The 12834-nt window shown below is 34.4% G+C and overlaps 1 protein-coding gene across 1 annotated transcript; it reads left to right on the top strand.

The window, feature by feature from the left end:
* The first annotated feature begins 8060 nt into the window (after window positions 1-8060).
* Window positions 8061-10355, top strand: LOC149203767 ((R)-mandelonitrile beta-glucosyltransferase-like). Its single transcript, XM_089400243.1, has 2 exons — window positions 8061-8859; window positions 8986-10355. The coding sequence occupies exons 1-2, from the start codon at window positions 8313-8315 to the stop codon at window positions 9945-9947; spliced, it is 1509 nt and encodes a 502-aa protein (XP_089256369.1). The 5' UTR covers window positions 8061-8312; the 3' UTR covers window positions 9948-10355.
* Window positions 10356-12834: the final 2479 nt, after the last annotated feature.

Genomic DNA, 12834 nt, shown 5'->3' on the forward strand with positions numbered 1-12834 from the left:
TCATGTGCCAGAAGTTTAGATTTCTTACAACTAATTAATTTTTAATGATGTTTATGGAAATTTGATTTTCTCGACCTCCGAAGCAACTCAATTATTTTTTGAGTCAAACTCCACATGGTTTTATAGACTAGGAGAATTGTCTAATATATCACCAAGCGAGAAGGAATGGCTTAATCTTTGTCAAATTCCATATTAGGTTGGAATATTTAATTATAAGCAACATGTTAGCCAATCATATGCAATCAAAATGGACCCCAATTAATTATAAAACTAGAGGATCAATAAGGGATGATATTCTCTTTTTTCAATGTACCTTTGAATGATAACCTCTGCGAAGTAGGAGTGGTAGGGGTTATTTTTTCTCCCGAAAAATAAATAAAGATTCAATATGCATTGGGTTTGGGAAGTTCAACTAATAACTAAGTTAAATTCTTAGGATTGTGACAAGGATTAAAATTGGAAATATTAAGGGAAATTCAACATTTAATAGTGTTTGGAGACTCAATGATAGTTATCTAATAGGTGTGAAAGCTCAACGAGAATCCTATCCAGATCCAATCCTCAATTTTACATAGAATAATTTTTCAAATACTAATGTTTCGGGTTGTTAATTTCTACCACATCAAGAGACATCTCAATTCAAAAGCAGATTCGTTGGAAAATAGGGGTGTCTCCCTAGAACAAGGAATGATGGATCAGGATGAAAGAAGTATTCTAATTAAATCCTTACCATGAAATTCTCAAATACAAATAAGATTTCAGGGGTAGTGAAAGAATTTAAAATAATTAAAGAAAGAATTCTTGGGTTGGCTATCTAATGACCTAATGTCAAACTCCAACTTTGTTGGTTGATCATGGAATTTTTCTTTCTATTGCTTTGGAAGATTATTTTCTCTCCTGAGTGCTTGGTTCGTGCATACACTTGGATAGCCCACGTGATCATATTCACTGTAAGGGACAGGTGGAAGTTGGTTCATTTCTTCAATAAATTTAGAAGTATACAGAGAGTCGATATTTTTACACCCGAGATGGAGTTGAATTAATGGAGTGACGAGTGACCATTGAACTAATTCAGTGATTTATCACTTGGTTCTGTGAAAGAAAATGGATTATTATCTCATTAAAGACACTGAGAGAAGCAATGGTCTAGTGGGAAAAAACAAATATGGCTATATGGAGAGCTCATGCATCATCATTTCTCCAGGAATTTATGTTTGGTTATTCAAAATTCCTGAAGGGAGGGAAGTTTTGATTTTTTGTATTCAAACGAAGCACTCGTATAGTGTAGAGAAAGAATAATTCAATGTTCAATTAGATTATTTGATGACAACTACGAAATACATCCACACAATGTTAACCAGGCAAGGGGAAATGGGGAAGGTAGAATTGCAAACTCAATTCACCCTCTTAAATAAGAAAATTGGTTTGTTGCAGACCAAGATAGATAAATTTCATGTGGCATATGATATTCTAAACCTCAAGCTTAATAGAATGGCAGCTTTGTATGTTGCAACAACAATTGGGGTGAATAAGAAAATTCTTTTGGAATTTGATGTGCAACAGGGCAAAACAGCAAAACAATAGCAGACGACAATTGAGGAGGCATTTGAGGAATTGGTTTTTTCTCCTTTTCATCCAAGGCTCGAAAATGATGGAATTAAAATCAATCTTGTTCTTGGTTTGAATGACGAAGACTAGTCTTTTTTTTGGTAGTTTTAATCCATTAATGCAAGTTTGTATCTATTTTAGGAGTTTTCTTTAGGATATAAAAAAATTTCTTGATTATATCAATAGTATGCAGATTAAAAAAAATTAGAATTTAAGGTATTTTTTAGATACTCTTGAACTTTGCGGTTGAATTCTTGTAGCAGATGTAAAAGATTCTGGCCTTCGAACCATATTGAATCAATAGAAAAAACCTACCCATTTCACTTAAAAAAAATTGATCAATCTATATCTTACAAATGAGTAGAGAGGTGGAAATTAAAGGTGATTAAAACTTTTAACATAAATATTATGGCAAAAATCATTCATACTTTACCTTTTCTTTTCAATATTCATATTTTTTTGGGAAATTTTATATATTTCTCATAACTTTGTGTATATTTTATAACATGCTCTTTATTATAATTAATGATGAAGAGATGCATTTTTTATTGGATGATCCATTCCTAATCAAATTGTTTAATGTTTGAGCGTTTTTTTTATGGGTAGTTGGCACAACCAAATTAGAGTTTACTTACTAGTAGATTAGATTAAATCCACATTAATTCTTAGATTGGATGAGATCCATATTTAATTTTTTTAAATAAATAATAAGGTTTTTGAGGTCATTGAAAGAAGATAAAGGTGAGTGATTCACTTTAATTTTATTTCTATAGAATCTAAGGACATTATAAGATGTTTCGTAATTAACAAAAACAATTAGGGGATGATGTAGAGAAGTTGCAATAGAAAGCATTAGCAATACGTGCACAACTTATTAGAAGTAAATGAATCAAATATAATAAGTTTAATAAGTTACGATAATATATAACATTTATATAACCTAGAAAATTTCATGTTCTTTTAACATTAATATGTTATTTTTCACTCAATATAATTCATTTGTTGATGTTAATATATCTTTTTAGTATGAGATGCAAAAACTTAAGAGAGAGGAATAGTTCAATGGGATAAGAAGTAGAAACAAAAACTAATCTGGAAAGTGATCAAACAATAAGTATTTGAGTTATTTTCCAATGGAGTTCTTGGAGCCTTTAAATAGGCTTCACCATATGTGATACCATGGGTTACTTGATACCATGAGCACATTAACCACCAATGATAAACCCATTAAAATTTAGGTTATCTTAATTATTCTATAACTAAGTGAATATTAACCCAAAATTTCATCCTTTAAACTTGACTTAGGTGAATCCCCCTTCAAAGTTTATTTTTGGATTGTAATAATACAATATATGCTATATCTGATCCAATATCTTTTACTTATAGATGCATCAGAATTGCATATAACAGAGCTTATAAACCATGGAACTTAAAAGCACATAAAACAATGTGGAAATAACACAATAAGCAAGAATCCATGAATATTTGATTATGGAGTTCGTCCAATTTGGATTACATCTCTGAGCCTTGCTCAATAGTGGGGAGGCCTTCATTCATTAAGTGCCACAAAAATAGATAAAAGTACAAGCAACATTTAATTACAATCCTTATACCTCAAAGCTGGAAGATGGACGATGAATGGAGAGCCCATCTTCAGAAACAGATAGTACCACTGAAATCCTAGCAAAAAATTGTGTAAAAATGCCTATCCAAACACCCAATTCTGATAATCAGGCCTTCTGCACCTTCTCAGAACCTCCCTGCTACTCAAGGCGAGCTTCCGGCCTGCTTCTAGGTCAGGGTCTGCTGCAAAAAATGGATTCTAAACTAATAGACTAGTCCTCTCTCCTCTTTCATGTGCGGACAGTCCAATATATATATGTTGGTGGCTAGCTCCTCAATTTCTGGGCAGTTCCAAACAAATGCCAAGTTTTAGATGGTGGGTTTTGTTTCAAGCAGATATTCTGGAGCCCCTGAATAATATGTGGTCAAAACCATATTAAACATAGAAAAACTATCCATAGACTATTTTAGCATTAACCCTTGAATGACAAAATAATCCATCAGTGTAGTTTTCTTCATCGAAAATCACAATCGATAGTTTCCACTAGCATACATACCCCATCCTTTAAAACAGGTGCCCTATGATAACATCGAACCTGACGGCTTATTAACCATAATTCATAACATATCAGGCCTCATTGAAAATCACAATCGGCGTAGAATCGGGGTTGTCACTCCATACTACTGCTCCCCTTTTGCAAACTGCGATTGTGATATATTGCATCACAACTGGAATCTACCGGGGGCTGATTCATAAACACTCAATCTCCTCCAATCCACGATATGTGATATCACAATCACAATCGGGATCCTGTCGGGGCCGCTTTAGAAACACTTTGCCTTTTGCGATTCCGATATGCCATTATCGCATCACAATTTTTCTTTCTTAGGGCTGATTTGAAACCGCTGACCTCTGCCTTATACAATAAGTGAAATGTGGGACCAAGGGATTTAACCTTGGGAGAAGGAACACTAACAGAGGAGTGTTTTACAGAGGATGACCAATCTTTTGAAGCTGTCAGAAGTATGGAGAAGTATCTTTCAAAAGATAAAAACTCTAAAGTAAAGGAGGATGGAGAATGTGTCTTAAATGAGAGAAGCAGTGATTTATTGCAATAGAAAGAATTTTATAATACATCGATATTTGAAACTATGACAACACATGAACAAGTTCTTGTGCAAGAAGGAGATGAAGTTTAGTTTGAAGAGCTGATATGTGAAGCAACGATTGAGACTATTGAACCTTATGATTTCCAAACTAATAATTTGTGTATAAATGCAGGAAACATAAGTAATGATGAAATACTTATAAAGTGTCACAGAGAAATTGTATTTCTTACACTTACTTTGTAATTATGTATTGATTTATATATATGTCTAGAGATTTAATACCAAATTGAATAAGTGTAAGCATCGGATGGTGGAAGATGAGTGAACTATATGTGTGTGTGTGTGTGCAGGTGAAGTGCAGCAATCATACAGAGAATACATAAAGAGGAGGATCGAGATGGGGTGTTGAATCCATTAGAAGGACCAATCAAAGCTCAGGAGGAAGAGTGCGCAGCAAAATAACAACGGGACGAAACCTTTAAAGAAGAGCAAAAATGAAGACTTAGCATAAATTCTAAGTAAAAGGAATGAGCGGAGGAGCAAAGATTGATGCTTAGGAACCGTTAGATCCGGGAAGATCAACGGCTAAGATTGAATCACGAAGGTGAAATATCACATCGGTGGGGTCATTACACAGTTTAACTCCCCCAAGCGGAAAATCTAATTACACTCAGAAACCGTGAAAAACACTATCGCAATCAAGTGCCGGACTTGAAATATTATAGGAAATGGTTTATATCCCTATCGGGTCCATAAAGATATCAGATTGAAATATGGAAGCGGAAGGAGTCTGGCATTGAGGTTGAGCGATATGCAATCGCGTGACTTAATCTCGACCGTCAGATTGCAGATCAAATCGGGAAGGCAAAATATCGCATCGACAAGGGTCATTATATAGTTTAACTCTCACAAGTGGAAAACCCAATTACACTAAGAAACGGTGAAAAACACAGTCGGAATCAAGTGCCGGACTTGAAATATTATAGGGAATGGTTTATATCCCTATCGGGTCTGTAAAGATATCGGATCAACGTATGGAAGCGAGAGGAGTCTGGCATTGAGGTTGAGCGATATGCGATCACATGACTTAATCTCAACCGTTGAATCACGAATCAAATCGATGGTCAAGATCCAATCACAAATCGCAATCGGAGGAAGCAAAGATCAGAGTGCACAATGGAAAGGCTTGGAGAGCCGTAACTGATGAGCCTATAGTGGCGAATCTATAAAATTTGAGATTCGCTATACATGATTCAGAGCGAGTTTCATGTGTAATCCATATATTTGCATTAAAGTGGTTTAATGCTAAAACATACGTTAACGCCCCGATATCGCATATCAAACCGGAAGGGGCGATGAAGATATATATATATATATATAGATATATATATATATATATACATATACGTATGACCGTGGAAGGAGCAATGACCGACTGCGATGAGGTTAAACCTTGGGAAACATGACAAGGCTGTACGGAAGGGCAGAAATGTATATTTATGTGGGCATTTTCCTTTGTAAATGGTTTATAAGGAAATACGCGCCGATAAGAGATTTATGTGTTAAAAACATATGTAACCAAAGGTTTTGTAAGGGGAAGGTTATATATGTGTTACTTAAGGTTTTGTAAAGGTTGTGAAGTGGTTTTAAGTCCCGATCTTTCAGGAGAAGATCAACGGTAGAGGAGTAATAAATTTTGGGAGGGCATCTAAAAGAAGGACTAGAACCTTTTTTTTCTACGGGCTAGTGATATCACGGAGATTTTATACACAATCGATTCCCTTCTTTTTTTCTACAAGCTAGTCATCTCATTTCAATTAAAGTGGAAAAATATCACAAAAGGAAAATCTGTACACACCTGTAAGATCGATTTCTGAATGCCTTTGAAACCTGAAAAAATAGTAAGGAATAATTGAATCACACATGAACTACACCAAATTATTAGAGATAGTCGTGACAACATGGAAACAATTAAAAACACAATCACTGAGAAAGCGTTTCTCCAATGCTGAAACGTGAAAAAATAGTAGGGAATAATTCAATCAGACATGAACTACACCAAATTATCAGAGAGAGCCGCGAGAGCTTGGAAACAATTAAAAATGCAATCACAGAGACTTATTCATATGGATAAGTGTCATATGAATGAGTTATTATTTGCTGGGTATGAGGTATTCATAAACATGGTATTGGCCTATAATATTCTAACAAAACCTAATTACAAATTAAAAATCTCTATAATAAAATGGGGGAAACCTTCATAGTTAAGATTTTTTTGACATCTTTTTTAAAAATAGATATATGTTTAAATTATATAATAATGATTTTTATCATAAATAAGTAATAATGATTGTTATATTAAATAAGTTTGGTATTGAATTATTTTTGTGATTTAAATTTTAATAATTTGAAATATATTATAAAATAAATATTTTGATACTTATTAATTGATATATTAATATTCATTACTTTATTGACTAATATTAAGTAAGTTTTTGATTATCTAAAATTAAAATTAAATAACATTATCTAAAATTAACATTATTGAATAAAAAATATTTTTATTTAAAAAACAATTGTTCTGTTTTTCATCCTATAATTTTATTTTAAGATAATTTACTTTTATTAATGTAATTTTGCCATCATTTCCTTTTATTAATGTAATGTGCATTGCTCCGAAACCTGTGATACCTGTAATACCACTACTACCACTCTGACAGCTTTCACTACTTCTAACTTTTCTTTGGCCCGTTATGCTGGAATGACATTGACAAGGTTTTAGCAAGAATGACAGCTTTCACTACTTCTAACTTTTCTTTGGCCCGTTATGCTGGAATGACATTGACAAGGTTTTAGCAAGAATCTTAGTACCTGACGTTAAATTATGGTTGCTGCGAAGCCAATAAATTGAGCTGCTATGGCATCTTGATGAAAAAAGAAAAAGGATGCTAACGAATATGTTTGTATTCAAATACTTCTCCACCTAACGAGACCAAAATAATGGTGAATGCAATCCAGAAGAAACAGAAGAAATCAATGAGCTTAATTGGATTGCAGATTTTTAGAATATTGGGGAATCCGATGAACATGGGCCATGTCCATCAAATTCCAAATATTCCAGAAATCCTGGAATCGACTTAAAGATGGCCAGAAGCAACCATGCCATGCGAGGTAAGCAAAGAGCGAAGTTGTATCTGAATTTATAGAGGGTAAAAGTTAACCAACTGAATTTACATGTAATAATAATTTAACAACTAATAATATTTGTTAAGAACAATTTAATATTTACTAACCGTTTAATTTAATTTAATTTCTATTTCAAATATCTGGTCTCGGGCTCTTTTATTCTTTTAAAGGCTAATTGTAGAAGAAATAGTCTATAACGCGACTTTTTGAAAGTCTTTTCGGCGGGTTTTTCCGGTCGAAATCCGGCAGGAATTTATTCGAATCGCAAGTTTGATAGCTAGTTTCTGCAGGGGTTTTCGAGGGTGCTGAATCCAAATATGCCCATTTTAACTGGAACAAATCAAGATTTAACCTCAATTTCTTCCACCGGATTCTGTCACCAGAATCTCCAAAAAGTCGCATTATAGACAACTCCATTGTAGAAAAGGCAAATTAAATATGGTTGTCGAATCCCTATTATATTATAAAATATCTAGCCTCCGGGCCCCGCTCTTTGATTCTTTTAAAGCGAACTGTAGAAAAGTCAAATTAAATATGGTTGTCGAATCTCTATTATATTATATGTAGGCCATTATCAGATATCGTGAATCGCTAAGGTATGGTTCATGGTGGAAATTTCTTGGTGTTATTTGCATTTTTAATTTGTGTTTATTAAACAAAAATCCCAATCACAATCTCAACCAGATCTCTGGTGTTCAGCCCTGGTGTACTGGCCAGTCATCAAGCCCATACTAACCATTCTAGCTATAAGTATTTGGGAGTCGGACTGAACGGAGGAGCAAAGTTTGCAAGTGAGGAGAGGAAGAAGACGGAAAAGCGAACGGATAGGCGCGCATATTAGTACAATGGGTATTCAAAATGAATGTGCTTTGCACGCAGTGATTGTGCCATTTCCTGCGCAAGGTCATGTTAACGCTTTCATGAATTTGGCGCAGCTGCTGGCAATGCGAGGATTTTTCATCACTTTCGTCAATACTGAAGGAACCCATAAACGCGTGGTCGAGGTTTCTGCCAGAAGCAACAATCCTCTTGTTTCCGGAGGCGATCTTGATCTCCGAGGCGGGAAAATTCGATTTCTGTCTATTTCCGATGGCTTATTGCTGGAAGACGGCCGCCCCTGCAACCTCGGCGTGTATATCTCTGCACTGCAGAAATTGGGCCCTGCATTGGAGTACCTCCTTTACAGCAGCAGCAACCGTACAGGTGATCAGGATAAATATTCCTTTCCACCAATCACATGCATCGTGACAGATGCTTTGATGTCTTGCACGGAGCAGGTTGCCGCAAACATGAAAGTGCCCAGGGTTGTCTTCTGGCCCTTGTGTGCTGCTTCCTCCATTGCCCAGCGCTACACCACCATGCTTATTTCTGAGGGACATGTCCCTGTCAGAGGTAAGCGCGTATTTCTACTTTTCGTTTTTCCTGCTTCTCAACAGTTTTCTTTCTTTTTGGTTTCTTGAACTGCAATAACTAACTTTAGTTACAATACCTCGGCCGGGCGGGGCTCTGGAAGTGCAGTAGACGAAGCGAACAATCCAGAGAAACTGATCACTTGTCTTCCGGGTAATATCCCACCATTGAAGCCAACCGATTTGAGTTCCGCCCTTCGCGCTCAGGATCCGTCGGACATTCTTTTCAATGCTTTTCTCTATGAAACACAGAAGCAGAATAAAGGGGACTACGTACTAGTGAACACGTTTGAGGAGCTGGAAGGGAGGGATGCAGTAACGGCCCTCTCTTTGAATGGATGTCCTGCCTTGGCCATAGGACCTCTTTTCCTTCCTAATTTCTTACAAGGAAGGGATTCCACCACCAGTCTGTTGGAGGAGGAAGAGAGCTGCCTGGCATGGCTGGATATGCAACAGCCAGCATCTGTTATATACGTTTCCTTTGGCAGCATAGCTGTCAAATCTCAGGAGCAACTGGAGCAGCTGGCGCTAGGGCTAGAGGGTAGCGGACAGCCTTTCTTGTGGGTTCTCCGCTCGGATATCGCAGAAGGCAAGCCTGCTGTTTTGCCGGATGGATTTGAAGAAAGAACCAAAGATCGGGCACTGCTTGTAAGGTGGGCGCCTCAGGTTAAAGTGCTTGCCCACACATCGGTTGGATTATTCCTCACTCACGGCGGATGGAACTCTACTTTGGAGGCCATGGGCATGGGAGTTCCCGTGGTGGGTCTCCCTTATTTTGCCGATCAGTGGCTGAACTGCAGGTTCGCGAAAGAAGTGTGGGAGATCGGCTTGGAATTTGAAGGGGTGGATGTGGATGACCAGAAGGTGGTGCCGAAAGAAGAGGTGGAGGGATTGGTGAAGAGAATGATGAAAACTAGCGAAGGAAAGCAGTTGAGAGAGAATATTTTGAAGCTTAAGGAGTGTGCAACGAGGGCAGTCCTCCCGGGGGGCTCATCTTTTAATAACTTGAACACCTTTGTTAAAGACATGGCAATTAAAGCACCAGCGCAATCCCAGGACGAAACCAAGTGACTAATAATGTGGAGAATGAATCTAGATTCCAGAGGTTGTTGCATTAGAGTCTACTGTGCAGCGCATGGCTTACTTCTTTAGAGTTTCTATAACTCCTGTTAACTTGTGATGCAGACAACCATATCATCCAAAAAAGACACGTCGAGGTAAGCTGATCATCCAAATAGTATTGACTTTGCTGCATAGATAATAGCATTAATGCAGTAAAATCTAGTTGGCTAGTGCACACTATCCATGTTTTATTATTTGTGGTCACACAAATTGGAAAAAAAAATACTTTTAATGTAAAAAATGTATGCTGGGGCTTTTTTTTAAAAGGATGTCATGTTCCCCGTTAAATCGTGACAATTTTCCATAAGATAACTAAGATGTACTATTTGACATCATATTTTGAAAATTAATGGCCATCAATTTAGAGACTTGGTATGTATATATAAATGAATGCGAAAGAGATGGTGCTAAACATTTGGTGGTGCCGATAGGGTTCATGAAGTTATCGGAATTGCATGGATGTTTCAGAAGAGGTGGTTTTACAACTTACTTTTATAATTTGGCGTGAAGAGATCAAATTACTATAGGTTTTTCTCTTTTATTTTTAATTTTATGTTTTAATATAAGGTTTATTTTTATGTTTTAATATAATGGAAATGTTATTTGCAGGGTAATTTTAATATAGCGTAGCTTAATATAAAAAAAAATATAAAATATTAATTTAGTAATTAATATAAATATATTTTATTAAATATAATCTTTTTTAATATTTAAAAAATTTATTTTAAATTGTAATTTTTTAATATTAAAATTTGAATACAAATTTATATAAAAAAAAATTTAAAATATTAATTATGCATAAATTTAAAATTAAGATAAATTTAAGTCATATCAAAATTTTAGTTTTTAAAGTAAATTATATTATAAAAAAATTATACAATATAAATATGTAAACTATTATTTATATATTGGATAGTATGGTAATATTAGGAGTATTACATTAAAAGTTATATGAAGAATAAGATAAATAGTAATACAGTTCATTGATGAAAAATGCATGGGAAGAAAATGCATATAATAAATAATATAATATTGCATAATGAATATTATTTAATATTATATAATGATCAATCTATATGTTGTAAATATGAAAATAGGTTGAAATCTAAGACCAGTAAAACCTTTAACACAAATATTATAGTAAAAATGATTCATACATTATTTTTTTCAACATTAATAATTTTTTTCTGTCAATTTTTAAATTTCTTAGAATTTTCTGTATATTTTATAACATGCTCTTGATTATAGTGATGATAAAAAGATAGATTTTCTATTGGATGGTCTAGTCCTCATCAAATTGTTTAATATTTGAGTTTATGTATAGCTAGCTGATACAACCAAATTAGAGTTTACTTACTAGTCATTCGATGAAATTCACATTACAAATTCACATTAACTGGTATATTGAATGAGATCTATATTATTTTTATTTTTAATAGATAATAAAGGTTTTGAAGTGAAAATAAATGTGACTAATTCGCTTTAATTTTATTTCTAGAGAATCTAACCCAAAAAAAAATTTAAAAAAATCATTAAAATTGCTTAAAATAATGTCAAACTGGGCCATACAATCTACAACTAATGAATAGACAAGATAAATCATGGAGAAGAATCTCAACCTTATTTATCAATAAAAAGAGTACATGTAATGTTGGAAATGGGTGAGAGAATGACCACCCAAAGGTGTCTGCTACAAACTATAATAGGCCACCAAAAATAGCTGAACAGTTAAATACACCTTGTGAATTCTAGATGAATTCAACAAGGGGAGAGATGGGTACTCACCCACTCTCACTGAATAACTAGAGGGTTTCCATCTTAGGGCTTTTGTTAAAGGTCAAAACTCCCAGTTCTCTAAACCTCTCCACAATAAAGAAACTCAACTCCCGAGATGTCGTAAATGATCTTCACCTCCTCCTTTTAAAGACTCCATAAATAGATCTCTAAACTTTTAGAAGTATTTTATTTTATTATTTTATTATTATTTTAGAAGCTCCTCATTGACTTTGTCTTAAGTGAACTTTTAATTTATTAAGTCACTTTTGACACTTTCCCTTAATTAATAATTTTCCTTTTTAATCAAAGTATGAGAATCTTTGCAAATTTCTAATGCATGCAAAAAATCCAAATATGCCAAAGTCTCAAGAGTACTCTCCATACACAAATCCTAAGTCTGTAAATGATTTTATATATTGCATATTAAAACATCTTGAATAGATGTAGATAAAGAATATGCTGGAAAGGCCTTTCTTCTCATTGATGATTGCTAAAAGCACTAATCGAATGTCAGGTCAATGCCTTCTTGTTCATGTAACATATTTAGATTCAAAGGGTCTCGGGCCACCTATCTCCTAGTTTATGAAGCTCAAGGATGTGGTGGATGGAAAAGGAAAAATAATATATGATAGTGTCAATCGATTAATACATGTTAGAGGCCTTCAATATAAAGATTTGATATTTGTTTCTATAGATGCAGCTTCAACAATGATTAGACATGAAAATGGGATTGTTTCATTTTTGAGAAAGAATAATCCAAACCCTATTACAACTCATTTTGTTGCTCAACATGAGTCTTTAGCAACAACAGATGTTTCTAAAAAATTACGTGAGTTATTGTTTGTTGAAAAATTTGCAAACAAAGTGTATTCATGGGTTCAAAACTCTCGAAAGAGAAATAATGAGATAAATGATTTTCTTAGAGTCATGTAGATCGATGTTTTTGATGTTCTACAAGTACATTCAGTGAGATGGTTATCTGGAGGGGAAGTTATTATAAGGCTTATGAAGCTTATACTAAAATTTTTAACTTCGTGGAAAAATGAAGAAGAAACTTCAT

The sequence above is a fragment of the Pinus tabuliformis genome, chromosome 2_1 (genome assembly GCF_031772625.1).
Source record: "Pinus tabuliformis cultivar Carrire ecotype Pingquan chromosome 2_1, CPIR1, whole genome shotgun sequence".
Lineage (NCBI taxonomy): Eukaryota > Viridiplantae > Streptophyta > Pinopsida > Pinales > Pinaceae > Pinus > Pinus tabuliformis.